The following is a 26,705-nucleotide window of genomic DNA, read 5'->3' as shown; positions in this document are numbered from 1 at the left end:
GCAGAATTAGAAAGAGATACATTTCTTGGATGGCACTGTCAAAAACGGGAAAAGTGAACTAGGTGGGCTTATTGCTTATTCATTTACATTACTACTTGGGCCCTGTAGGCATTTGAGTTTGCCAGTGCTAACCTATGAAGCATCTGTCCAGGGTAGGTAACCCTGATTGCACCCCTCCCAACTATTAGGTATCATCTCTAAGCCTTCTCCGCCACACCTTCACACACCCTAGTAACCTTTTCTGCAAGCATAATGAGACCTTACCATTCTAGGAATGCACCAGGAGCTACAAGATGTTTCTCTCTTTTGTCTCATTCTCTTCCTGAAAGCCTTCTTCCTCCATGTGTGCATAAAAGAACATGCACCCAAGGCTCAATTCAAACGTCACACTCTTCATGAACCTTGTCCTGCTCATGTCCCCTGCCTCCATGGGACAGCAGCTACCAAACCTCAACAACAAGACCCTTTAAATTACCATCTCTTGACAATCTTTCATAAACTAGAGACATATGTCCTCATTATGTATGTTTTGAGATTACTTATAATTCATATGTGTCAAATGACTACTGGTTGACCAAGTCGTGTTCTAAGTACCTAACATATTGACAATGGACAAAAAGAATACAAGGCAGTGGAATCCAGAATGAATTCAATATACCATGACTCTCCTACCTAATGTTTCCTAATTTGGGAGACTACATAAATGTGTAATTTTTAGGAAATGTAAATAGACTTCTACATTCTTTTCTCTCCATCTGGGTCTCCACGGAGGTAGCAGGAGCCCAAGTACTTGAGCCCGCATCTGCTGCCTCCCAGGGTGCACATTACCAGGCAGCTGGAATCAGAAGCAGAGTCTGGACTAGAATAAGGCGCTCCAGTAGGGGACGCAGTGGCTTAACCACCATGCTAAACACTCACCCTATTCTCTGTCTCTGTCTCTCTCCCTCTCTGTGTCTTTAAGTGCTAAGTGGGGAAAAGAGGATAGCCAGGTGGAAGAGTGAATGGCATGTAGGGAAATGTAGATGAAATGAATTTTGAGAATCAAAATAAATCTTAGCCTATTTAAGGATATTGAAATGCTTGTAATAACTGCTGGGTTGGTAGTAGTCCGACTCTGCCCTGTGTATTTCAAATTACAGATTATTACTAAGGATTTAATTCATGAGATATTATTATGAAGAATTTAATCTTTCATGGTACAGGATTCTTGGATACTGCCACCAAACCATAACACAGACATAAGAAGTACTCAGGGAGCAATGGGGTATACAAACAGTAGCAAAACACTCCTCTACACAGCCAGTTACAAATATATTTTTTAAGTATTTTAAACTTTCACAATAAAGGGTGGTCTAATATCTAGTACTATTCCAGATTTCTGTTTCTCAGAGGTTCTTCTCTAGAGACCATTTCACTTTTAAAACAGGATGCTTGTTAGGTAATTCTCCAACTCAGTGTCAGGAAGCCATTGTCTTCTCCAGCCATTCATCTTATTATCACCCCTGACGCCATATTTCTGGCTGTTGCTCCAGAATGTCATGGGAAGCACCTGCCATAAAACCAGCTGCTGAAAAGAGCAGGGAGAAAATACCTAAAATGTCACTGTCTGACTAAGTACTGTAGTCAATTCTCACTGCAATTTTTGCAATCACCACATAAGTGCCCTTGATGTATAAGCGTTATAGACTTCTACTCGGTGAAAACTGTGCCTGAAGCTCAAAACTCGGTCTTAAAGAAACATCAATCTTACTGTCCACAAGATCCCCAAGGCCCATTGCTCCTCCTAACTAGAAGTAAAATCTTTGTTATTTTTAGAGAGAAGAACACACTGTTTTCCAAACTTCTGATTATATAGGTGTGTGTGCTGACATTTCTGTTTTAGTCTTGAATCTGAGTTTGCTTCGGGTATCTCCAAGTACCTTAAGCACGCCTGCCAGAGTTAAATGTATCACAGAGAGTTCAGAAGTTGCTTTCAATCCCATACTGACACTCTGTATATATCTTGCCAAGCCTCCCCATTTCCTGAAAGTACTATTTTAGCTAACTAAAACTTTTCTTGCTGGCTCATATTTGCTTTATGTGTATTTATTCTTTTCATTCTTCTAAAAATGCTATGAGCATTATAATGTCTGCACTACAGATGAGGACATTCAAGTACAGAGAGTTTTTATGTCCCTTTCTCAAAGCCACAAAACTAATATGAAGCTGAACAAGGACTTGAATCCCAGCAGTAAGCAAGAGGAAATAAATAGCTTGGTAATTGAGTTTAGACAGAATATTAAATTTGGCATATTATAAACACCAACAAAGACATAACTATAATTTTTCTGAGTAAGACACATGGATATGAGTTAGCAAAGAGTTGGAGGAGAGTTATATAAAGTCAAGAAGCATAAAAAAGTCAAAAGGAAGTTAAAAACAAATGTCAATAGAAACAGAGCCAATAGTCATGATTTTAACATGGGTTTTGTCTTCAGCATTTTTGTTCACTGGAGTGCCTCACCCATGATCACACAGTAACTGAATATACTTAGTGAGAACAGACATTTTGATATGATCAAAAGACACATGTGATTGGAAGTGGCATCTCCTGAAATCCTCGCTGTGTTTATAATGCATCTTCCAACAGCTAGTTTTGAATGCTTCTTCAGAAAGAAGCACTGGGAGGACTAACATAAGGAATGAAGAGAGGGTGGTGTCACTGAGTGACACCCAGTTCAAAGGAGGAGGGGATTATGTGTGTACGATGATCAAAACAAGAATCTCAAAGGCCTTGAAGAACAGTTCAAGGTCCAAATTTATGCTGATAGCAGGAGGAGAAAGTAGATTCTAGGTACACTGCCAAGGGAAAGTTAGCTGAACTCAATTCCATGGAAGCAGGTGGGTAGAGGAAATGCAGGATTATTGTGGTGTCATTCTGTTATTATGGCACTAACAGGAAGAGCTAGGTTAGAAAGGATACAAACTAGGGGCCAGAGAGATATTTTTAAGACAATGAATTTGAGACAGTAAGATACCAGAGTGGAACCAACTATCAAATCATTAAAACTCACAGAATTGGAGTTCAAGCCCTGGCTATAGTCTTGACTTGTCTCACCTGCTTACAGGGAATAGTCAGAGTCTATTCATAATGTATAGGATTATAGCCAGTTGGAATAACGAACAGACAAAAGAAGAAATGTGTTTAGGTAGTTAGAATGATAAGAATTAACATTAGGGTACTCCAATAAATTAAGAAACCCAGCCAATGAGACAGTAAAATGGGACCCAAGATAGACAATGGTGCTATGCAAATCAAGGGATGTTCACAGAACTGGCAAGAGCGGGAAGTCAGTTAGGAGACAACAAGAAGCTAATGAAGCTTGTTTATTTTTTTGCACAAGACTCTAATTGCTTTTTTTTTTTTTAAAGGGAACTTCCCCAGATTTTAGAAAATCCAGATCCCATAGAACTAGGCATAAGGAATGAAGTTGCATGTCACAAGCTGTTAACACCTTCCCTCAAAATGCCTTTGCGTTTGACAAAAAAATGAGAAAGAGGGCAGAAGAGACAAACAATGAGGCAATCTTCCATACAGAGGCGCCTTCAGAACATTCATGGAAAATGGAGTTAAAAGATGAGCTTGTTCTGGTGCAAAAAATTTAAACTCCATGTGTAGTTTTTTCATAATATACATTTTCCATAAATTTTGATGACCCTTCATGTGCCTTAAGGTACATATGATTAGTCTAGTTTTCTCATGCATTTAGGTAGATGGTCAGCAGATGCATTTAAATAACAACATTGCTGGACTAGTTGGTGAGTTCCTGTTGGTTGGAGAACTCTCTCTTATGAGAGAGTAAGTCAGAGTCCAAAAACTGGCAAAAATAGATTTTGACAGAGTTCAGGGTTGCTTTCTCCGCCTACTACTGAAACTAGCAAAGAGTAAGGCATAGGATATGCAAGAGGAAAGGGAAAAAGCAAATGGATTCAGGTTTCTGCTGCTTCCCTCTCTTGGCATGAAGGTGCAACTGAAGTTCAGAGGTCAATGCACCCATCCCAACATGGAGGAAGGAAGCTGCAAGGCCAGAGGAGCTCACAATATGGGCCCACTGCTGTGTGATGGGGCACATGTCAGCATTCCAGAATTTACTACCCGCTCCGGATGGGAGTGTAGCTAGACCACAGTTACTGCAGGTCTATACATACAATCAATCTTTGTGTCTATTTTCCTCCCTTCATTATCTGGCCTGTGGCAGGCCTGATCGCAGACTCCTACAGAAATATAGGTATATCTTTCATGACTCATAAGACAGGTTTTCTATGCTATTCCTGAAACGCTATCCTATTATCTCAACAGAGAAACAGCATTTCAGAGGGTGACTCTTATGTATAAAACAGAGCTGTGCCCAAATTAATAGTTTTGATAAAATTAAGGCATTTATCAAGCCAGCATGTTTCTTAATGTATTTTGTACCTTAAAGACTCAGAATCCTTATTTATGCATCTACTGTGTATCAAGCATTACACGATATGGGGCTTTGAGAATGGGTTTAAGGAACTTATATAAACTTTTGAACAATTAAGTTATTTTAATAATTTCAGATATAGAAAACTTTCAAAACCAAGATTTCTCTAAAGTCTCTTTTTTCTCTCATGCATCACTGCTTTTTTTTTTTTTTAATAGCCTTTTGCCAAAGCATAATAAGGAAGTAAATGCCTTGATTTCTCAGAATGGATGAGACGCCTCTAAACGGCATAGTACAAACTGTAAGGAAAATGAGCTAACCTAAGGCTAGGAGAATCTTGCACAGAACCCAGAAGTTACCACCAATAACACAGTCAAAAAGAACTAGAAATCAGTGAGAAATGCTATGCCTGCCAAACTAAAGGTAAATATTGCTAGAGGGAGGATTTTCATTCCTGATTCAACCAAACACACCCCTCCAGCTCTGTGGTGTTATGGACCCTAATTCACCTGCTTGGCAAGAATGCTGCCTATCAACAAAATTTAAGCGTTTTGTAAGGAATTTGTCACTTTTTTTGTTTTTGATTAAGGGAAATTCAGGTCAGGTATATTCCTAAATCGCTAATGGCTGCTGAGTAAAAACAAAGTCCGCAGCACAGCAGCATCTTAACCACTGGTCTGCATCTGAGTTTGTGATCTCCACACTCAGCGGACTCGGTCTCACACCCAAGCACGGCAGCCTTTAGAAAGGAAATCTGCACAGGCCCGAGGCAACATTGCTTCAACTTTTCCACCAAAGTGCTCCCAACTGAGGAGAGTGAACCACAGCCGTGAGGTTTACCAGCACTCCCTGGTCTCCAGTTTGAGCTTGATAATTCCCTAAAATTAATGTAAGTTAACTGACATGTAATGTATTTCCAAGCTTACTTTAATATAGTAATAGTCAATATTTACTGAGTACTAACTACTTGACAGACACATGCTGTCAAAATACCCTTACCCTTTAGTTTCTGCCCACTTTGGTTTACTTTCTGTTATAATCCTATCAAATCGGATAAACCAGAAACTGCTTACCCTTGATGTTTCCTGATATTAGTTTTTCCACCCAGGGATGCCACCCTCTCCTAGATTGTAAATCCCCAGCTGTCCTTGTGGAATTGGGAATTGAGTCCAGTCTCTCTCCCACCACAAGATGTCCATGCAAAGGCCCTCTGAATAAAGTCTGCCTTTCTAGCTTCAACCAATGTTTGGATGCATTTTTCTTGAACATGTTTCATTAAAATAATAATATATTATTTCTGTTATCATTTTTATAATGAGAAAACTTCAGCTCAGAGAGGGTAAGAAATTTTCCCAAGGTATAAAGCTTATTAGTGAATTTTATAAATTCATCATACTCACAGTGGAGTCCAGTACTGGTTTTGTCACTAACAGTGTAACTCTGGGAGAAAGTGATTTAAAATTCTGAGTGTCAATTCCCTTATATCAAAGTGAAGCTAGATCTGCACTCTAGCCAGCTGGTAAAATTTTCAGAATCAAGTGATCAACATCAAATGTAACTCAAGAAGAATGCTTCACAAACAGTAAAGTGTCACAGAAGTATAAAAAGTGTTAAAGCTGTAACAATGGTACTTTTGGTGATATATTATTTCAAATAGGGCATCAACTTCCTTTTTACAGAGTGAAACCAGACACTATTGTGATTTCTTTTTGTGACTTCTTCCTAGCGTACTATCTTACAATTATCAAATTCTCATTGGACTTACACAGAAAGTTTTTTTGTCAATCATTATGTCATCATAATGCACCGTCAAACTTTTTTCAGGAAACACATCATGAGGTAAGAAAATCCAAAACTGTGTTTAAAACAAGCCAAGATGTACTGTGAAACAGCTTGTGAGTGGCGCCCCTTTACGCTGGACCTCATTCTGAACCATCTGGGGCAGCCTTCAGCCCCAGTGAATAGAGACAGTAGGGCTCTATATTCTTTGAGTCCTTCATTAAACTATTGATCCCTTCAGCATTATCCATAATGTTCCAGCAGCTCAGCACGTCAACTGGTGAAGTGCCAGGCTCTCGCTCCTTTCAATAACTTCCACACTTTATGGAGAGGAAGTCACAATGATTTATTTACCTGACATTTTCCAGTCCGGATGTCGTACAGGGCCACTGAACCATGCCGCGCCCCCACTGCTATTCTGTGATTCCGCTCGTAATAGCTGACCATGTAGAACCTGAATTGAACATTTTAAGGACAACAAAAACAAAAACCAGGTGAGTTGACCTGCACGTGGAAGTAGACAGCAGCATGTTTCAAAGGCTAAAGCCAGCTCCAACAGGCATTTCCAAATACTATTAAGGTTTTCCAAAAATATCTTATTTTTAGTCATTCTTAAAAAATCAACAGAAAGAAAAATGGCACAGAGAATCATTTAGTCCTGTGAATTGTTTTCAATAGAAACCACTTCATAATCACAAATACCCTTGACAAATGCAAAAATGATTAAACATGAAAGTCCAGCCTTGCAATGGTGGCTATTATGAAAATACTTCTATTTGAAATGAAATGGAAAGAGGAAAAGGCTTACATTTAATTTTTTTTCCTGGCTTATAATACTATTAAGGAATAAAATATAATTTCTAGCAGAACAATCATAAAAAGACTCCATGAATTTTATGCTTGAATTCATATTAGTAATTTAAGATAAATTAGGAAGCTGTCCACCAGAAAAAAAAAAGTTATCCTGCGAATGTCTGAGATTTTCCATATTTACCAATTTATCTAAATCACAGCTGCAGCTAAAGGCAGTACGAGTAAGTGTATTTGACATTTATTTTGAGCTGCATAAAAATAGGATGCAGAGAGGATGGTTTGAAGGTCAGTTGAATTATTGTTTATACTTTTCTATATTTCATAACTGGATTAAGTACTTAATTCCTAATTTATTTTGTTGGGCTGATTTCACGTCTAAATGATTAGGCTCTGAAGAATAAAAATTATGAGAAATGTTACCTAAGGTATGATTTTGAATCTTTCAAATAGACCTTCCAATTAACTAGTTCTATGGTTGCAGTATGAGTTGCCCAGATGAACACGAGGTCTGCCCTGAGTGTATTTACAAGGGTTTTGTTTCAGCTGCACCCCACCTTCCTCGCCTCTTTCCACATGATCTACTTCTCTGTTATTATTTTAGAAAATGAAAGGTGGGGAGGTACAACACAACAGAAAAATAATACTACTTCTCTAATGCTTCCTTGAGGTACGTTTAGAGTAAAAAACTACTACGGCATGGGACAACATTTCTGAAATTCTAAGAAGAGATGTTGAGCAAGAGATGTGTTAATGTGTGAGCATTTTGAAACCAGGGACATTCTGACCAAGCCATGTTGGCATTCTCAGACATCATGGCACTGACATACATTGCATACATTTGTAAAACAAATCATTTAGGTTTAAAACTTTGTTTGCAACTTATTGATAAGTAATAGAATAAACAATATGATATCTGTAAGCCCTATCATTAAGCTTCCCCCATGACAAACTCTTTCCTCTTTAGTGGAAGATTAATACTTCATTTTTAGTCACCCACAGAAGACATTTTTTTTTAAGATTTCTTTTTATTTATTTGAAAGACAGTGCCACAAAGAGAGGGAAAGAGAGACAGAGATCTTCCATCCACTGGTTCACTCTCCAAATAGCTGCAATGATCAGGCCTGGGCCAGGCCAAAGCCAGGAGCCAGGAGCCAGGAGCTTCCTTTAGGTCTCCCATAGGGATGCAGTGGCCCAGGAACTTGGGCCATCTTCCTCTGCTTTCCCAGGTGTACCAGCAGGAAGCTGGATAGGAAGCGGAGCAGCTGGGACTCAAAGTCTCAATGGGACGCCAGAGTCACGGGTGGCAGCTTTACCTGCCATGCCACAATGTCAGCCTGCTAGGCTTTGATTTGCTCAGGAATGATGCTGTCCTCCTTACATGTTAGTCTGAAGGATGAAGAAAATATAAAGCTCCTGAAGCTACTAGATGCTTAGTAAAAAGTGAGTTTCTTAAAGGTTTACTTATCCAAAACATCATTACTCAATCTCAGTAGAGAGTTTGAATCTGCATTCAAACTCTAATGTTCTTCTTTAATTAACACAGAATTATTCTTAGGTGTTTAAATCCAATTGAAAATTGATCCCTGTTAAAAAATAAGAGTGGGGATAAGAGAGGGAGGGGACGTACGGTTCAGGACACGCTCCCTCAGACTTACCCTTAAGGGTAAAGCTAAAAACTTAATGGGACTCCAAATCCAATTAAGTTGGCAGGTACCAATGCCATCTTACTAGTTAAAGTGATGAGTTTAAGTTCATAACTTATCATAAAGATAGGATTAAGTGTCAAAGGGATCACATAATTAAGACCAGTGTCTGCCAATAATTGATAGAATTAAAGAGGAGAGAACCATCTAACATGGGAAGCAGGATACACAGCAGATTCATAGAATTACGAATGCCCTAAATAGCAATCTGGCCTCAGAATCAGCCCTTAAGGCATTTGGATCTGGCTAAAAAGCCCATGAGAGTTTCTCAGGCATGGAAAGCCAAGACATTGTGGCAAAAAATGACCTCACTGAAAGATCTCTGTGAGTGAGATCCCAGTGGAAAGAACAGGCCATCAAAGAAGGAGGTACCTTTCTCTGAAGGGAGGAGAGAACTTCCACTTTGATTATGGCCTTGTCTAAATAAGATCGGAGCCAGTGCCACGGCTTAATAGGCTAATTATCCGCCTGTGGTGCTGGCACCCCGGGTTCTAGTCCCGGTTGGGGCGCCGGATTCTGTCCCGGTTGCTCCTCTTCCAGTCCAGCTCTCTGCTGTGGCCCGGGAGTGCAGTGGAGGATGGCCCAGGTCCCTGGGCCCTGCACCCGTGTGGGAAACCAGGAGGAAGCACCTGGCTCCCGGCTTCGGATCAGCGCAGCGTGTCGGCCGCAACACACAAGCTGTAGCGGCCACTTGGGGGTGAACCAACGGAAAAAGGAAGACCTTTCTCTCTGTCTCTCTCTCTCTCTCTCACTGTCTAACTCTGTCAAAAAACTAAAAATAAATAAATAAATAAACAAATAAGATTGGAGTTGGTGAACTCAAGAGGCATCCATAGCCTTGGCAGCTCATGACAAGAGCCTCGGGTGATTACTGACGTCATAAATAAGAGTGTCAATTGTTAAATCAACAATAGGAGTCACTGTGCACTTGTTCCCCATGAAGGACCTCTGTCCTTAATGTGTTGTACTATGAGAATTAATAGTAAAACTAGTCTTCAAACAGTACTTTATACTTTGTGTGTCTGTGTGGGTGCAAACTGTTGAAATCTTTACTTAGTATAGAGTTGATCTTCTGTATATAAAGATAATTAAAAATGAATCTTGATGAAGAATGGGATGGGAGAGGAAGTATGAGTTGGGACGGTTTGCGGCTGGGAAGATGGTTATGGGGGGAAGAACTGCTATAATCCAAAAGCTGTACTTTTAAAATTTATATTTATTAAATAAAAGTTTTCTACTAAAAAAACAAACTCTAATATTCTTAGACTTGAAAATGAAAATGATTTAGAAGAATTGCAAAATATTTACTGTCTTAACATTCAATCTATATAGTGGTCTAAGTATTAAGGCACCACAGTATCTGTATCTATGCCTATATCTATACACAGAGAACATATTTCCTATTAGTGCAACATAGATTATAGTTGTCAACAAATGTTTTAAATATTTATTCTGTGGAAGCTAATAACCACAGGAAAATAAAATTTGTACGGGTATTTTATCTTTTATTTGTACAAATGTAACAGCTGTATCACCAAGATCCTTCTGTAAAATGAATACAATTACTCCCAAAATAACCTTTTCCAAAACAAAACATTGGTAAAATGTATTTGTTTGGACAAATCACACTTAAACTAAAATCTAAAGTTTTTTTTGGTTATACTGCCCGTTTTCTATGCTTTGGATATTAACCTCATCCTTCTATATCTACAAACACCATTATTTATGGGAGAAAAAAGCATCAAAGGCATTCTTGGTATCAAATCTTTAGTCTACCTGAAAGGACTATATATTACAGGGCTGCATTTTTCATTCTTCACAATTTACTACTAGAGTAATGCTTCTAAAAAAATATTTTCAAGAATTCTAGACAGCGAAGGTCTTATGGCATGTTTTATCTACATTTTCTTTTATTAATAGAAAGCTTTTATTTAATAAATATAAATTTCATAAGTACAACTTTTGGATTATATCAGTTCTTCCCCCCATACCCACCCTCCTACCCCCAAACCATCCTACCTCCTACTCCCTCTCCCATCCCATTCTTCATTAAGATTCATTTATTTTATTTTTATTTGAGAGGTAGTTATAGACAGTGAAAGAGAGAGAGAAAGGTCTTCTTTCCATTGTTTCATCCCCAAATGGCCGCCATGGCCAGCACTGCACCGATCCGAAGCCAGGAGCTTCTTCCTGGTCTCCCATGCAGGTGCAGAGGCCCAAGCACTTGGACCATCCTCCACTGCCCTCCCAGGCCACAGCAGAGAGCTGGACTGGAAGAAGAGCAACCAGGACTAGAACCTGGTGCCCATATGGGATGCCAGTGCCACAGGCGGAGGATTAACCAAGTGGGCCATGGTGCCGGCCCCAAGATTCATTCTTAATTATCTTTATATACAGATATGTAGGTTTTCTCGTCAAACTTTGTATTCCTTTAACGGTGGCCCTTTTAAGAGAAGGCATCTCTAGACTACATGCAGTCACTCTGCAGGGATCCACTGTGGGGACTGTATGCAGTGATCCCATCACTGCTAGGCTTCCAAAGGCCCCATTGTTTTCGTCTACCCTTCTCCTTGAACAAATTCTCCATTTGGGGACTGTCAAGACAAAGTATTGTAAGATCTGTATTACTTGCTCCAGTCCTAGAAGGAATCAGTGGATTACAGTAGAGTCCATTATCCTATTTAATATTGTTCTAGTCTGGACTTGATTCCACATGGAAAGCCTGAATTATGTTTAATCTTTGGGGTCATGTAAGATGATGTGTGCTGAGCCTTTAGGAAAGGGATCTCAGTCTTCAGTTCAGCATGTGAGTATCATTCGTGGTCAATAACCTGGCAAGAATCTTTCTATTATATTCAACTTAGAACAACAGTTCTCCTCTACTAGGTGGACACAAGGAAAAACTCTCTTAAGCCAGTGGGAACATTACCCCTCTAACAGATGAAAGAATGAAGTGGAATGGTGTTAGGGTGTAAAATATACTTCTTTCTGGGGTGGCCATCCTCCCAAAAGTCGAAAGTCACTAAATTCAATGCTTTTGCTGTTGCCCAGATGCAGCCAGAGTGAGCCCTGACAACCTTGAGTCAAATGGCCGCCCTCTTGGGTTCACAGCTGTCCTTCAAAGTCCTGACACTGCTCACAGGCATCTGTTCTCCCCTTATCTCACTCTGCTCGGGCCAGAGTGATTTTCTTACTCTGTTGAATAGGCTCATAGGGTTCCCACTTGGGATTTTAGACACTTGCTGCTCCTACTGCTTGAAGTGGAATGCTCCCATCGGTTGGTTCACTCTCCCAATGCCCACAAAGGCTGGGATTGGGATAGAGTGAAACTAAGCTGAGAGCTGGGAACTTCATATAAGTCTCCATGGAGGTCAAGGGCTCAGCTACTTGGGCCATCACTGCTGCTCCCAGTGTCTGTGTTGGCAGGAAGCTGGACTCGAGTCACGGCTGAGAATGGAACCTAGTCACTCTGATGAGGGACATGGCATCTTAACCTGAGTCTTAACCACTAGGCTGAACACCTGCCTCTCAATGAATACTTAACAGAGTCTAAAATCATAACTGAAATGACCAATAAAGGAAATAAAACCTGTCCAAGAAGTGAGGCAGACATGATCAAATGAGAGTGCTGCTGCACGACCCTTCTAAAAATATATTTTATTTGAGTCAAACAACTGCAAATTTAAAAGAAGTTATCTATAAAGGTCCCTCTGGAGCCTGGCCACATTAGCATGAGGCTGGCAGTAACAAAATAGAAAATATTTAATTATATTTTAGGAACTAGAAAAGATTATATGGGCTAAAATTCAAGAAGGCAAATATAAATAGCTGAAATTATGTAAATGATAAAATATGTTTTTTGGTACAAATGTCCTGAGAATCAAAATAATTCTCAGAATTTTCCAAATATTCATATCATTGTACACAACTTACAATGAACATGGCATTATCACACAAAACACAATGAAAAGAAATAATCACTCATTAATCATTATTAAATATGAGGACAGGATATCGGGAAGGAGTGATACAACCCATTTCTCCAAAGCCACATTTATGACTTCAGTGACTAAAGAGTGAGTCACAGTGGGGTGCCCACCTCACAAGCTAGTGGCTTATGATTTGAAACCCCACGTGAACTGAGTCCACTCTGGCCCAGCAAATTACTTTGGAGCAAATCACTTTGCTTGGGAGTTTGCCAAGCCCCCAAGACCTGAGCCTCTAAATAACTTTGGCACTCTCCATTTACAGTTCCCCTTGAGTTGATGAATTTTTCATCTTTACTAAAAATGGCCCGCAAATAAGAAAATGTGTGAAATTTAAAAGTCAGCTTGGAAAGATAGTAAAAGGAAAACATGCAACCCTCAGCAGAAATATGATTTGAGAGAAAGACAGAAACCTGTAAAATTACCTAAGGACTCTGGTGACTTTCAATGACCTCAGGATGTTAAATTGCTCCTGTATGCCATACCCTTGAGCATTAAAATGAATTGAGAAGCACACATCAATTAATCTCAAATTAACCTCTAGCTTAATATGAAAGCACCTCAAACCTAAGATATGTATGGAATATAACTATCTTTTTTCCTAAAATAATACACAATTCTCTAATTAAAACTACTACTACTGCTTGTAGCTAACATTTACTGAGTATTGTGCACCAGGTCATCAATATTTGTATATGAACTTTTTGTATTTTTATGTGAATTTTCTTAAGTAACTGAGGTATTGCACATAATTCTTATCAAGCTATTTTTAGAAATTCTTTAAATATTGACTTGAATTTTTAAAAAAATTTATCAATTTATTTGAGAAGCAGAGTAATAGTCAGAGAGAGGGAAAGACAGAGAGAGTGGTCTTCCATCAGCTGGTTCACTCTCCAGATGGTTGCAATGGCTGGAGCTGGGCTGATCCAAAGCTAGGAGCCAGGAGCTTCTTCTGGGTCTCCCACACAGGTGCAGGGCCCCAAGGATTTGGGCCATCTTCCACTGCTTCCCCAGGCCATTAGCAATTAGCTAGACGGGAAGTTGAGCAGCTGGGACTTGAACTAGTGCCCATATGCATGCTGGCACAGCAGGCAGAGGCTTAACCTACTATGCCACAGCACTGGCCCCGACTTAAAAATTCTGAACTTGAATTACTCACTTTCTTTCTTAAGAAAGATACTACGGCAGGGGCTGGTGCTGTGGTAGAGTGGTTAGGTCACTGCCTGAGATGCTGGCGTCCTATATTGGAGTGCTGGTTAAAGTCCCCGCTGTTCTGCTTCTGATCCAGCTCCCTGCTAACATGCCAGGAAAAGCACTAGAAGATGGTCCCAGTACTTGGGTCCCTGCCACCAGATGGAGCTGCGGCAGACCCAGATGGAGCTCCTGGTTCCTGCCTTTGATCTGGTCCAGTCCCAGCAGATGTGGCCTTTTGGGGAGTGAACCAATGGATGGAAGTTCTCTCCCCCTCTGTCTCTTTCCACATCCTCCTGCCCCACCCTGTTGCTCTGCCTTTCAAATAAGTAAATAAATGTTTTTAAAAATATTAAGGCAACATACAGTTGTAAAATACTCAGAAAACACTAATCACCACTCCTTCTCCTACTGTTAACAATTTGGAGGACCTTCTGAGAGCTTTTTCTAACTTTTAGCACAAAAATGGTGTCAGATTATCATATTATTGTGTAACTTAGTTTTCGTCCCTTAGTGCTTCCTGGAACATCCTCTCCTGTGTGTACACACGGATGACACATTTCTCATACTTGCAGTGTTCCCATTATTTAATCTGAGGGACATTTGATTTACATTATGAACACCTAGGTGAGTATTTTTGTAGGATAGATTTGCCAAAGCTGGATCAAAGCACATACACATTTAAATTTTAGTAGGCAATGCCAAATTGCTTTCAACTCTCATTAAAAGAGTTCTCCTATTTGGTGTTATCAAACGTCCCATTTTTTTTGTCAACAAGTGCAAAAATGGTATCACATTTTGGTTTCATTTGTTTATTTGAAAGGGATAGGGACAGAGGCAGGGAGGGGATGGGAGGAAAGATCCAGAGATCTCCCATCTGCTGGTTTACTCCTCAAATGCCTGCAATGGGGCCAAAGCTAGGAGCCAGGTACTCAATCTGGGTGTCCCATGTGAGTAGCAGAGAACCAAATAATTGAGCCATCACCCCTGATTCCTGGGGTACACATTAGCAGGAACCAGGACCTGAACCCAGTACCGCAATCCCAAGTGGCATCTTAACCATTACTCCAATTGCCTGTCCCACATTTTTGTTTTAATTTACATGGAATGACTTTACAGGATGATTCACTTGGTTACACTTTGTAGGATATGCATGCAGTTTTCATGACTAATATAAAGAAAAATTAAAATCAAATCAACAACACACTGCATCCCTTTATCCATCCTACATGCTGGTTAGTGAGGCAGGTGTCCATGACAGGTTTCTAGTAAACCATGGGGAAAGAACTGAGCCCCAAACACAGGCAAGTTGGGTTGATAGGAAAGAGAAGAGGACTTCTGCAGTAGGGCAGGTCACTCTGACCCCTAGAACATTCCAGTGACAACTAGCTATTCTCATGGCCTAGGCTAGTCCCTATGGGATGCCAAAGAGTTCTTTTATTAGAATTATTTAAAATCTATTTGTTTATTTGAAAGGCAGGGTTACAGAGGAGGAGAGGCAGAGGCAGAGAGAGAAAAAGAGGAGAGGAGAGGAGAAGGGGGAAGAGGAGGGAGGAAGGGAGGAAGGAAGGGAAGGAGGGAGAAAGGGAGAGGGGGGAGAGGGGGAGAGGGAGAGAGGGGAAAGGGAGAGAGGGAGAGGGAGAGGGAGAGGGAGAGGGAGAGGGGGAGGGAGAGAGAGAGAGAGAGAGAGAGAGAGAGAGAGAGAGAGAGAGAAGGAATCACTTTTCCATCCATTGGTTCACTCCCCAAAGGGGACAATGGCCAGGCTGATGCCAGGAGCCAGGAGCTTCTTCTAGGTCTCCCATGTGGATGTAGGGGCCCAAGGACTTGGCCCATCTTCGGCTGCTTTCCTAAGTACATTAGCAGGGAGCCAGATTGGAAGTGGAACAGCTGGGATTTGAACTAGCACCCATAAGGGATGCCGGAACAACAGGCAACAGCTTTACCCACTATGCCACAGCACTGGCCCTTCCAAGAGTTCTGAAGGCCACTTGGTGAGAGTCACACCTAAAAGATTCAGGAGCAGGTTCCTTGAGCATTGGTCAACAGCCCACAGAGACATCACAGCTACAATCAAGGGGTAGCACTTTGAATAGGACAAAGCATTTTCTAGAACATGCTTCTAGAAATTTCCCAGAATTCCAGGCCTCCATGCTGCTAATAAGTTTGAAAGATTTATAGATATGAAAGTGGCACTTGCAAAGCCTGCAGCTCTGAAAAAGCTGTATTGCTAATTTTGTGGAGGGTGGATAATTGTTTTCAGGAAGTGCTTCATTCCAATGAAGGATACCATTAGTGTAGAATGCTGATGGATACTGGGCCAGCTCTAGCCAGAGTCATCAAGTCCCAGTCTTATACATTGCAAATAGTCCATACATTTTTCTTGCTGAGTAGTTAATAAGGGAAGTATTTTCCTTCCAAAAAACACTTGCCAGAAGTACATTGTCACTGAGGTGGGGAAAGAAAGGTTGGAAATGTTTCCTGGACTGGGGATGGGAAACATACCTCACACATCTTGAATGATAACTGAGAAACAGGTCTCCTATCAGCTGGTTTTGCACTTACTAATGGCATAACCCTGGGCAAGTTACTTAATTTGTCTGTGCACCCAGTGTCCCCATCTGTAAAATGGGAACAATAATTCTATTTGTTATGGTTGTTGTGAAGTTGGGGAGAGGTTAATACAAGCAAGGTTCTAGAACACTGCCAGGTGTGTATAAGCAATTACTATAGTAAATACATGTCAACCTCATAAACCATCATCACCATTATCGTCTTTGAATAGCTACTACAGAAAGAATAAATAGGCTATAGTTATTTTGCTATTTTTCTAGGGCAAATAATTACTGACTAATGACATACTAAGAAATAGGAGAAATAAATGCTCCAAATATTTTAAATCTGTATATTTTAGGATAACTTGTGATTTGCAAGTATAATCTGAAAATAACCTCAGATAATTTTAGTTCCAGTCTAAATTTTCAAAAAGAAATATGAGTAACATGGACCTTGGTTTTCCATGTCATTTTAAATATTCTTTCTGTTGCACAGTGATATGGAATACTACTGGAAGGTCTAGATTTTAATTTTAACATGAAGACTTTTTATATTGAAAGACGCGCCATCTGTTGAGGAGTTTTTAGAAGCAGAAAAATGAACTAGAATATTTTAGAGGGATTTCTTTCTTTTTTCTTTTTCTTTCTTTCTTTTTTATTAAATATTTACCTATTTATTTGAAAGGCAGAGTTACAGAGAGGCAGAAGCAGAGAGAGAGAGAGAAGACTTCCATCTGCTGGTTCACTCCCCAGATGGCTGCAATGGCCAGACCTGTGTCGCTCCGAAGCCAGGAGCCAAGAGCTTCCTCCAGGTCTCCCACGCGGGTTCAGGGGCCCAAGCACTTGGGCCATCTTCTACTGCTTTCCCAGGCCACCGCAGAGAGCTGGATTGGAAGTGGAGCAGCTGGGACTCAAACCAGCACCCACATGCAATGCCAGCACTGCAGGTGGAGGCTTTACCCACTATGCCACAGCACTGGCTCCTAGAGGGATTTCTACTCGTGAGCAAAGAGTAACATCTGTAATTGTTTATTATCTAAATTATATCATTAATTGGTTACTATTTTAAAAATTTTACTGGAAGTTAGGATAAGAAGCTGTTTCCATCTCATCATTGTGAACACCATATGGGATAAGAACAAACCACAGGTTTGGAGGAGTTTCTTTAAAAATGAGCTCATGCACTGTTCTAAAGTAGAAAGAGTTCATTTCCTTACTGGATTTTAAGTGCCCATTTAGGGTGAACAGAGCTGATTCAGCTTTTCACTCAAAAAGCAAAATCAATCAGTCTGTCTTCCTCACAACAGAGTTTAAGAAAAGGTAAACTACATCTGAAAATACAGACTTAACTCTTCCGTCTAGTTCCAAAGTTAAAATACTTATTTTATCTTGGAATTTTTTGGGGGGCACCTCCTGAGTCATAGCTCCAACAGTTTCTCAATGACTATTTATTATTTCTTTCAATTATTCCTAGATCCAATTTTGAACGAATTCATACACATTGGACAAAACAAAAAACCCACACAAATGAAAAACGGTTCACAAGTGAAAGTTACCTTTTACCACTATTCCCTCCTGCCGTTCCAGGGAACCACCAGAAATAGCTTGGAGTGTGTCTTTTCAGATCATTTTTCTCTTCTTATATACACATGCTCATGCATGAATATCGGTACTCACATATAGCTTACTTTTTCAAAATGCTTTTATTTTATTTCATAGACTGTCCTGCAGCTCTTCTAGTGTCCCTTTTTTCTCTTCCACTGATACCTCCCCAGGACAGGAGAAATGGATCAGCCTCACTCTTTGTAATGCCTACATGACATGGCCCAGATCCAGCATATCTTAATGAGACAACTGTTAGTAAGCAATGATTTAGTCATGTGAAGAGAAGTACTTTAATACATAGCACATTTCCTATGGAAAAACATATTAAGAAGATGATTTACAACACAGGTCAGTTGAAAGATCCTCAGTTAAATCCAGCAAAACAAAATACAAGACACTTCAAAATTCCAGGTCAGTGCTATTAAAACTCCTGTGATTTACTCATTAAAGTAAACAAGAGAAAGTTTCACCCCTAGTTCTTTAAAGTCAGTTCTGTCCTTGCCACCACTGCCTTTGATATCTACTGAGAAGTCAGAGTAGCTGAGCCATTAAATAGATTACCCAGTTGTGTACACAGATCGCTTCAGACTCTCTTCATTCTTGGAAGTGAAACATGCAATGTAAAGGTATTTATAGCATGATTTTTGCAAAGTGATCATTGATTCATTGGTCAGAAATTCACAATAGCATTTAGTCAGTATTTCATTCAATGAGAGCTAATTTTGTGTTTGGAAATAAGCATAGAGTTTGGAGTCAGAAGGATTTGTTTGCCAGATAAACATCTACAGTACTCACTTTAAAAATTCATGTAAAGTCTCACCAATTCTCTTCCCTCTTAGGCACAATCACCAGCTCCCTCTTATGCACAATCACCAGTCCAATCATAGCAACTAGACTCTTCTGTGCATGCTGGACACTATCTCTTAGGATAGTGTTTGTGATAATTCACAAATCACCTCCCTGTCTTTGCCAAGCCAGCTTCAAGGTCTTTGAAGGCAGGGACTGCATAACTAGCCAGCTATAACAGAGTAGCCTGCACTGGCCCAGCAAACAACACAGACGAGACACAAATTAATGTACACTGAATAAGGGAATGCATTCAAAAACACTTCCTGAAATTTTAAAACATATTTGACTGGAAGATAGAGAATCAAAGAGTGACAGAGCACAGAGAGGTCTTCTATTCAATGGTTCAGTCCCCAAGTGCACCCAATATCCAGGGCTGAGCCAAGCTGAAGTCAGAAGCCTAGAAGTCCATTAGGTCTCTCACATAGGTGGTAGGAACCCAGCTTTTTGGTATGCATCAGCAGGAATCTGGATGGAAGGGGACTATGGACTTTGATCTGGGATGCAGGAGTCCCAAGTGGCATCTTAAACCACTGTATCAATGCCCCCTACCTCCTTCCAGGATTTCTTTTCTTCTTCTTCTTCTTCTTTTTTTTTTTTAATTTATTTGACAGGTAGAGTTATAGACAGTGAGAGAGACACAGAGATAAAGGTCTTCCTTCCATTGGTTAACCCCCCAAATGGCTGCTACAGCTGGCGTGCTGCGCTGATCCAAAGCTAGGAGCCAGGTGCTTCCTCCTGATCTCCCATGTGGGTGCAGGGGCTCAGGCATTTGGACCATCCTCCACTGCCCTCCCGGGCCACAGCAGAGAACTGGACTGGAAGAGGAGCAACCGGGACTAGAACCCGGCACCCCTTCCAGGATTTCTTAAGAAAAGTCACACAAGTGCTTAAAAGTTATTTTACTTTGCTAACCATTTGAACTTGACTTAAAAATTTCTATTTCTCGGGGGCCGGCACTGTGGTGCAGTAGGTAAAGCTGCCTCCTGAGATGCCAACATCACATAAGGGTGTTGGTTCATGTCCTGACTGCTCCACTTCCAGTCCAGCTTCTTGTTAGTGGCCTAGAAAAAGCAGTGGAAGGTGGCCCGAATGTTTGGGATTCTGCCACTTACATGGGAAATCCTCATGGCTCCTGGCCACCTGGAGAGTGAACCAGCGGATGGAAGATTCTCTCTATGCCTGTCCCTCTCTCTCTGGGACTCTGACTTCCAAAAATAAACAAATAAATCTTTAAAAAATGTATTTCAGCCCTTAAGGCATTCGTATCTGGCTGAAAAATCCCATGAGAGCATTTCAGGCATGGAAAGCGATGACATTGTGGCAGAAAATGACCTACATGAAGGATCTCTGTGAATGAGATCTCGGTGGAAAGAAGTGGCCATCAAAGGAGGAGTACTTTTCTCTGAAGGGAGGAGAGAACTTCCACTTTAGTTATGGCTCTGTCTAAATAATGATGGAGTATGTGGACTCAAAAGGTTACCACAGCCTTGGCAGCTCATGACAAGAGCCTTGGGTGATCACTGACGTCATAAATAAGAGTGTCAATTGTTAAATCAACAACAGGAGTCACTATGCACTTATTCCCCATGTAGGACATTTGTCCTTAATGAGTTGTACTATGAGAATTAACAGTAAAACTTGTATCAAACAGTACTTTATACTTTGTGTGTCTGTGTGGGTGAAAACTGTTGAAATCTTTACTTAGTGTAGAGTTGGTCTTCTATATATAAAGATAATTAAAAATGAATCTTAATGTAGAATGGGATAGGAGAGGGAGTAGGAGAATGGGGGGAAGAACCGCTATATTCCTAAAGCTATACCTATGAAATTTGTATTTATTAAGTAAAAGCTTTCCAAAAAATAAAAAGTGATGTAAAATACATTATCCATGGAAAATGGAATTAAAGATAACTTTATTTTGCAAAAATAAAAGAAAATAGAATAAGAAAAAATTCTTATTTCCTGCATGATTGCTTTTTTCTACCTAATTTTGGAAGTAGATACAGAGAATGGCTATCTATACATTAAACTAAAAGTCAATGAATTAAAATATCTTCTTTTTACATTAATTCTCAACTTTAATAAACACCACCAAGTATTGTATTTCAAATACTTGTATGTTATCCATTATATTTCTTACCCATCAGTGAATGACAATGGATATGATGATTCATCAAAAATAAAAACCTAATCAATGATAACAATAAATACCACTGAAGCTCACATTGGCTTCTTGACTTTTCAGTAGGTATACTGAATAGATGATATGCTTTAAAAAAAAAAAAAAACAACTTCATTTCTTAGAGCAGTTTTGGGTTACCAGCAAAACTGAGCAGAAAGTATAGAGTTGCTACATTACTCCTATCTCCACTATTAACACCCTATACCACAGTGCTACAGGTTACAATGGATGAGTCTACACTGACACATCATCACCACCCAGTGTCCACAGATCACATGAGTTTATTCTTGGTGTTGCCCACTCTATGGGTTCTGACCAATGTATATATACCACAGAGAATAGTTTCACTGCCCTAAATGCTCTCTCCCCCGCCCTTGCTCCTGGCAACTACTGTTTTTCTATTGACTTTGTAGTTTTGCCTTTTCCATAATGTCATATGATGAGAATCATCTAGTAAGAAACCTTTTCATATTAGCTTCTTTTACTTAGTAACATGCATTTAAATTTTCTTCATGTCTTTCCATAGGTTGATAGCTAATTAATTCTTTGTAGTGTCTGAATGTATCAAAGATGGCATGCTTTTAAAAACAAAAAAGCACAATAATATATGAAAACCTTGCCTCTAGTTTCCACTTAAACGTTTTTCTACAAAACTTTATCATTATAAAAATATTTTATATTAAACAAAACAGAAATTCTTTGTTTTTCTTAAAATGTTTAACTTATTTTCCATACTAATTGACTTTTTTGTTCATCAAATATTCTAGTGTAGCATTAGATTTGATAGCTAATTGAAGAGTTTTTAGGAAAACACTGAAAAACTGCAGCATACATATGTACAGACAAATCAGGAAAGAAATTTTAACATGCTTCAAATTTATTAAGAGATAATGATTGGGAATATGTTGAATAATTAGTCATGAGAAAAGTAGTAACTATTCTTAAAATTATTCTATTTTGAGCTGAATTTTCCACTTTTGTAGGCACTAGAAGCCCCCTGCTTTTATTTATTTGAAAGGCAGAGTTACAGAAAGGCAAAGGCAGAGAGAGAGAGAGAGAGAGAGAGAGAGAGAGAGCGAGCTCTTTCATCCGCTGGTTCACTCTCCAGATGGCCACAACAGCCAGGGCTGGTCTAGGCTGAAGCTAGGAGCCTGGAGATTCTTGGTCTCCCACGTGAGTGCAGGTGCAGAAGCACCCTGTTTCATAGAGGAGGACACTGAAGCATGGGATGAGACCAAGGCTGGGGAACAATAGGTGTGGCAGACAGGAGCCTCTACCTTCTAGCATTGCTTCCTGCAGGCCTGGTGATGGCTTACAGTTGCACTGCTCAAGCTCTCTCATTAGCTTTAAGGTGTTATTTGCTCTTTTCACTTTCATCTTATCAAGTACAGCTGAGTTTTCCAGTGCTATAGGGCATGAGATATCACAAGTGGAAGCAAATAGGAGAATCCATCTGATGTCCATCAAGTCTGGTATCAAAGAGATAGGCAAAAACATAAAGCAATGCCACTCTCTTCATTTGTTTTGTGTTAGAAAATAAAATGTCATTATAATTAACCTGAATAAATTAAAAATCTCTGAGGGCCTGCATTTGGCCTAGAGGTTGAGAATGTCCACATCCCATATCAGAGTGCCTGGGTTTGATTCCTGCCTCTGGATCCTGACTGCAGTTTCCTGCTAACACAGACCCTGGGAGGCATCAGTGATGGCTCAAGTCAATGGATCCCCATCATCCACAAGGAAACTGGGATTGAATCCCAGGTCCTGGCTTTGGCCTGGCCCAGCTCTTGCCACTGAGCATTTTGGACACGTGCCATTGGAGGGGGGCTGCTCTCTTTTTCTGTGTCTCAACTAAAGAGGTTGAGAATTTTTCGCTTAGCGTCTTAAGTCTTTGATAAAAACAGACTCTATATACACTGTATTTACAGTGTATATATTACATATACAAGTATATGTAATATAAATAGTATATATATTTTAAGATATATGCTATGTATATACATCATTAGATTTCATACATACTGTGTTTTGGGAACTTACACATATTCTTTATCATTGAGAAATTGGTTTCAATTAAACAAAAGATAGCTAAACACTTACTGAGTTCTTAGCACTGCTGAGACTCTGGGTTAACTGTGGAATCCACAGGATGAGATGGGTCTGGGCAGAAGCATCTGAGAGTTACAGAAGGGAATGCTGGGGTAACAGAAGTAACGGAGCGTGGGTGGGAGGAACAGGCCTAAAGTGTTGCCCTTTGTTCCGGATGGAGACCCTCCAGATCCTCACTGATAGAACAGCTTTGCATTTATTCATTTAACAGTTAAGATTGCTTGGAACATAAGGGGACATTATTCATAATAGATCCCCGTTCTTAAGGGCTTAACAAGCACACAAAACAGAAATAAGAGGAGTTCAGATGATAAAATTCTATGAAGCTAAGAAGGTAATGTGACAATGATGGCAAGGGGCCTACTGCAGAGAGGGAGGCCAGGGGAGGTTGACCAGAAGGACAAGAGCAAGCAGGTCGGGTCCTTACATGGAGGATGTCCACTACCAACCTTGGAAATAGTAAGAACAGAAGTCTTGCTGGAGGAATAAGCTTGTCCCTGGGCCAGGAACAGAAGAAAGACCAACGTACCCTGAGCATAGTGAATTTAGAATGCAATTTGAAGAATGCAGATCCGAGACACTTAGTAAGACACCTGCTACGATGTGAGTTCTACTTGGTAGGCACATTTGCTGCCTGCTTTTGTGCATAACGATTCTTTGCTTAACATCAAAACTCCATGGTTTTTTCAGTCAATGGGATTTGAGGAGAGTCAGGAACCCCTGGAAAATTAAGGACCTTTTAAAAGGAATAGAATAAATTTCAGGACTTACTGAGTCACAAAATCGTAACCTCTGGTCTTCCTGAGTTCTAGTCTGCCTTCTCCTCAAGTGCTGGAACCAAGGGAAGGTTATGACTTTGGGTTACGGTGGATGCAGAAAGCAAATGAGGTTTAAGAAACAAGAAATGTTTCCTATTTCCATACAACAAAGAATTTCACTAAACCAGTGTTCTCAAGAGAGTGGTCTGTGGACTCCGTTAGCCGTACGTTCCTATGAAAAGCACATGATGTCAAAACTCTCTTCATAAAAATACTGAATATAATTTGATATTTTTTGTTGTGTTGACTTTGTACTGGTGATTGGAAAGCAGTGACAGGAAAAGCTGCTGGCCTCTCCACTAAAACCAAGGTAAAGGCACCGAAGTGTAGCAGGAGTCACTTCACTTCATTGCTGTGCACAGGCAGTAAAAAAATAGCAACATTGTGTACAAAATGGGATGCGCACACAAAGCAGTTCTGCCCACTGCAATGTCACGGTCGCCTCGGAGAAAAACACATGGAAGGAGCCACAAGACAAATCACCTGCTCTCCTCCGGGAACATGATTCTGAGAAACAAACTACGGTTATTTGGATCTGGATATTTGGGAGACATCTGAAAATGAAACAGTCAGCCTGTTCAGAAGCACAACTGACAAAATTTGCCAATGATAAAATCCAAACTTTCAAGTAAAAACCAGAACTTTGAAAAACTATTTGACTTCTCAAGACTGATGAACCTTTTTGAGGAGATTAACAGTAATATTAGCAAATGTGAGAGTTTGGCGAGGACTGTAAGGTGACAATATCTGAACAACTTATGTAACTCAGTGAACTAGTGTTTTCCAAGGGTCAATACATAATGTTAGAAAATCACTGGCAGGTGAAAGACCCATTCAAAGTGCAGGACACAAGGTTGAATTTAACATAACAAATGAAAAGTTCAGATGACTGAGAGTCCACGTTGCAGCTAACCTTCAAAAAGCAACCACATGCTGAGCTTTGGTGTGGTAAGAATGGAAGATACAGAATTATCTGAAAAAGCAATTAAAACAGTCTGCTCCTTGGCAGTAACATATTTTAGTGAGGCCAGATTTTCATCAAATACTTCAAACGAAACAACATACTGCAACAGACATCCAGACATAAAACTCTCACCTGTTTTCTTAAGCCAGACTTTAAAGAAATCTGTGAAAATCTAAATTTAAAATGCTTGGTTTTAATTCCTAATATACTAAAAATCTAAACATAAAATTTTCATCAATAAAAACTCTTTCAGTTCTTCAATTTTTATGAGATCCTGAGGCTAGAAAGTTAGAGAACCATCACCTCAAAGACTGAAAAGCATTTGACTGTCAAAAAATTGTAACCAGAGCAGTAAGAGAGAGCCTAACAGTAGGGGCAAAAATCAGATTCCAGTAGCTCACAGGTGCAGAAGTAACCAAATGGACAAAGTACTGGCTCCTTTTTCTGAACAACAGGACATAAGAGACTGGGCAGCAGGTAGAGGAAGGGTTTTTAAGTGAGAGACAAGAAAGCCTCCAGGTTAGGAAAGTGATGCCACAGGGAAGTAGTCCACGAAGAAATGAGGTAAGTGTTAAGGTGATGGCATGCTGATTATCCTGAGACTGTTCTGAACATTACCCAACACATATATGAATCAAAACATCAGACTGGATCTCATAAATATGCACAAGTATCATGTGTCAATCAAAAGAATACAGCAGAGTAAGATAAAAAATTTATAGTCAGCTTTCAAATATTGGAAAAATAAAAAGGTGAGAGAAGGTTTCACTAAAGAGCCAGGTCTGAGAGGAGGTGAGAGGAAGGAGGGAAGGATGAAGAGCAAGAGGCCTGGAAGTCTTCACTGGTCATCTGTGTCCCTGACCTCTGCCTGTGCGATAGTGCCTGGGAAAGCTGCTGAGAAAAACCAGGGTCAGCATGAAAAAAGTTCTTCAGTCTGCCCATCTGTAGGACGAAGGACAGCAGTAGGGGACTCCTAACAGAAGGTCCCTTTCAGATTCAAAATTCTACAGCCTATAATTCTATAAAAACAATGCAGCAAGGTCACTGTTTATGTGAAATAACTGGTGCCATTTATTATGTTGAAATTAAGGACTAAACACATGAAAAGGCATAGCTGGTATCATTATTCAACCACGGTTATTGAGCGCCCACACTGAGTGTTCATATTTTTTAAACTAAAAATGGAAGAGTCCAACAAAGGATTTCTTTTGAATCTGTGCATTTATTTGACAGGTCTTTAAAAAACATAAAAATTAAGTCACTCTTAGTTATACATCAAATAAATTGCCTCAACTTAAAAACAATACAAGTACATGGAATAAGGACCTATCTGAGAACTCAGAGACAAGTGGTCTTTGGCCAAATGGGGCTACTACTTGTGATAGGGCACTTTAAAAAAATGAAGACAAAACCTCCCTCCATCAAGCTACAGATAATATATGTGATTCTGCAGTTGTAAGTAACTAAAAATCACACTCAAAGGCATAATTCATCTTTGCTATTAAAAATATGGAAACCATCCAACTCTTACATATATCATATTTTCTCATCAAATTCAATTCACTTAAAGCATCACTTATCCTTTATTTTTTGTGTATTACGTGATTACTAGTCTTTAAGAACATAATAGTTTTAACCTTAAATATTGCACCTATTATATTTTCATAAGTTTTTTAACTTCGTTTCTAATTGAGTTTTCATCA

General features: G+C 39.7%; 1 protein-coding gene across 1 annotated transcript in view; it reads right to left on the bottom strand.

The window, feature by feature from the left end:
• The window catches only part of WDR7 (WD repeat domain 7), a 376,393-nt gene that overhangs the window by 64,735 nt on the left and 284,953 nt on the right, over nt 1–26,705 (bottom strand). Inside the window, exon 25 of the mRNA XM_062201720.1 lies at nt 6,582–6,681. Within this exon, the coding sequence (XP_062057704.1) occupies nt 6,582–6,681 (100 nt within the window). The remainder of the gene's footprint in view (nt 1–6,581; nt 6,682–26,705) is intronic.

The sequence above is a fragment of the Lepus europaeus genome, chromosome 9 (assembly GCF_033115175.1).
Source record: "Lepus europaeus isolate LE1 chromosome 9, mLepTim1.pri, whole genome shotgun sequence".
Classification (NCBI taxonomy): Eukaryota; Metazoa; Chordata; class Mammalia; order Lagomorpha; family Leporidae; genus Lepus; species Lepus europaeus.
The sequence above is the reverse complement of the archived record's forward strand: the minus strand, read 5'-3'. Positions and strand labels throughout refer to the sequence as shown.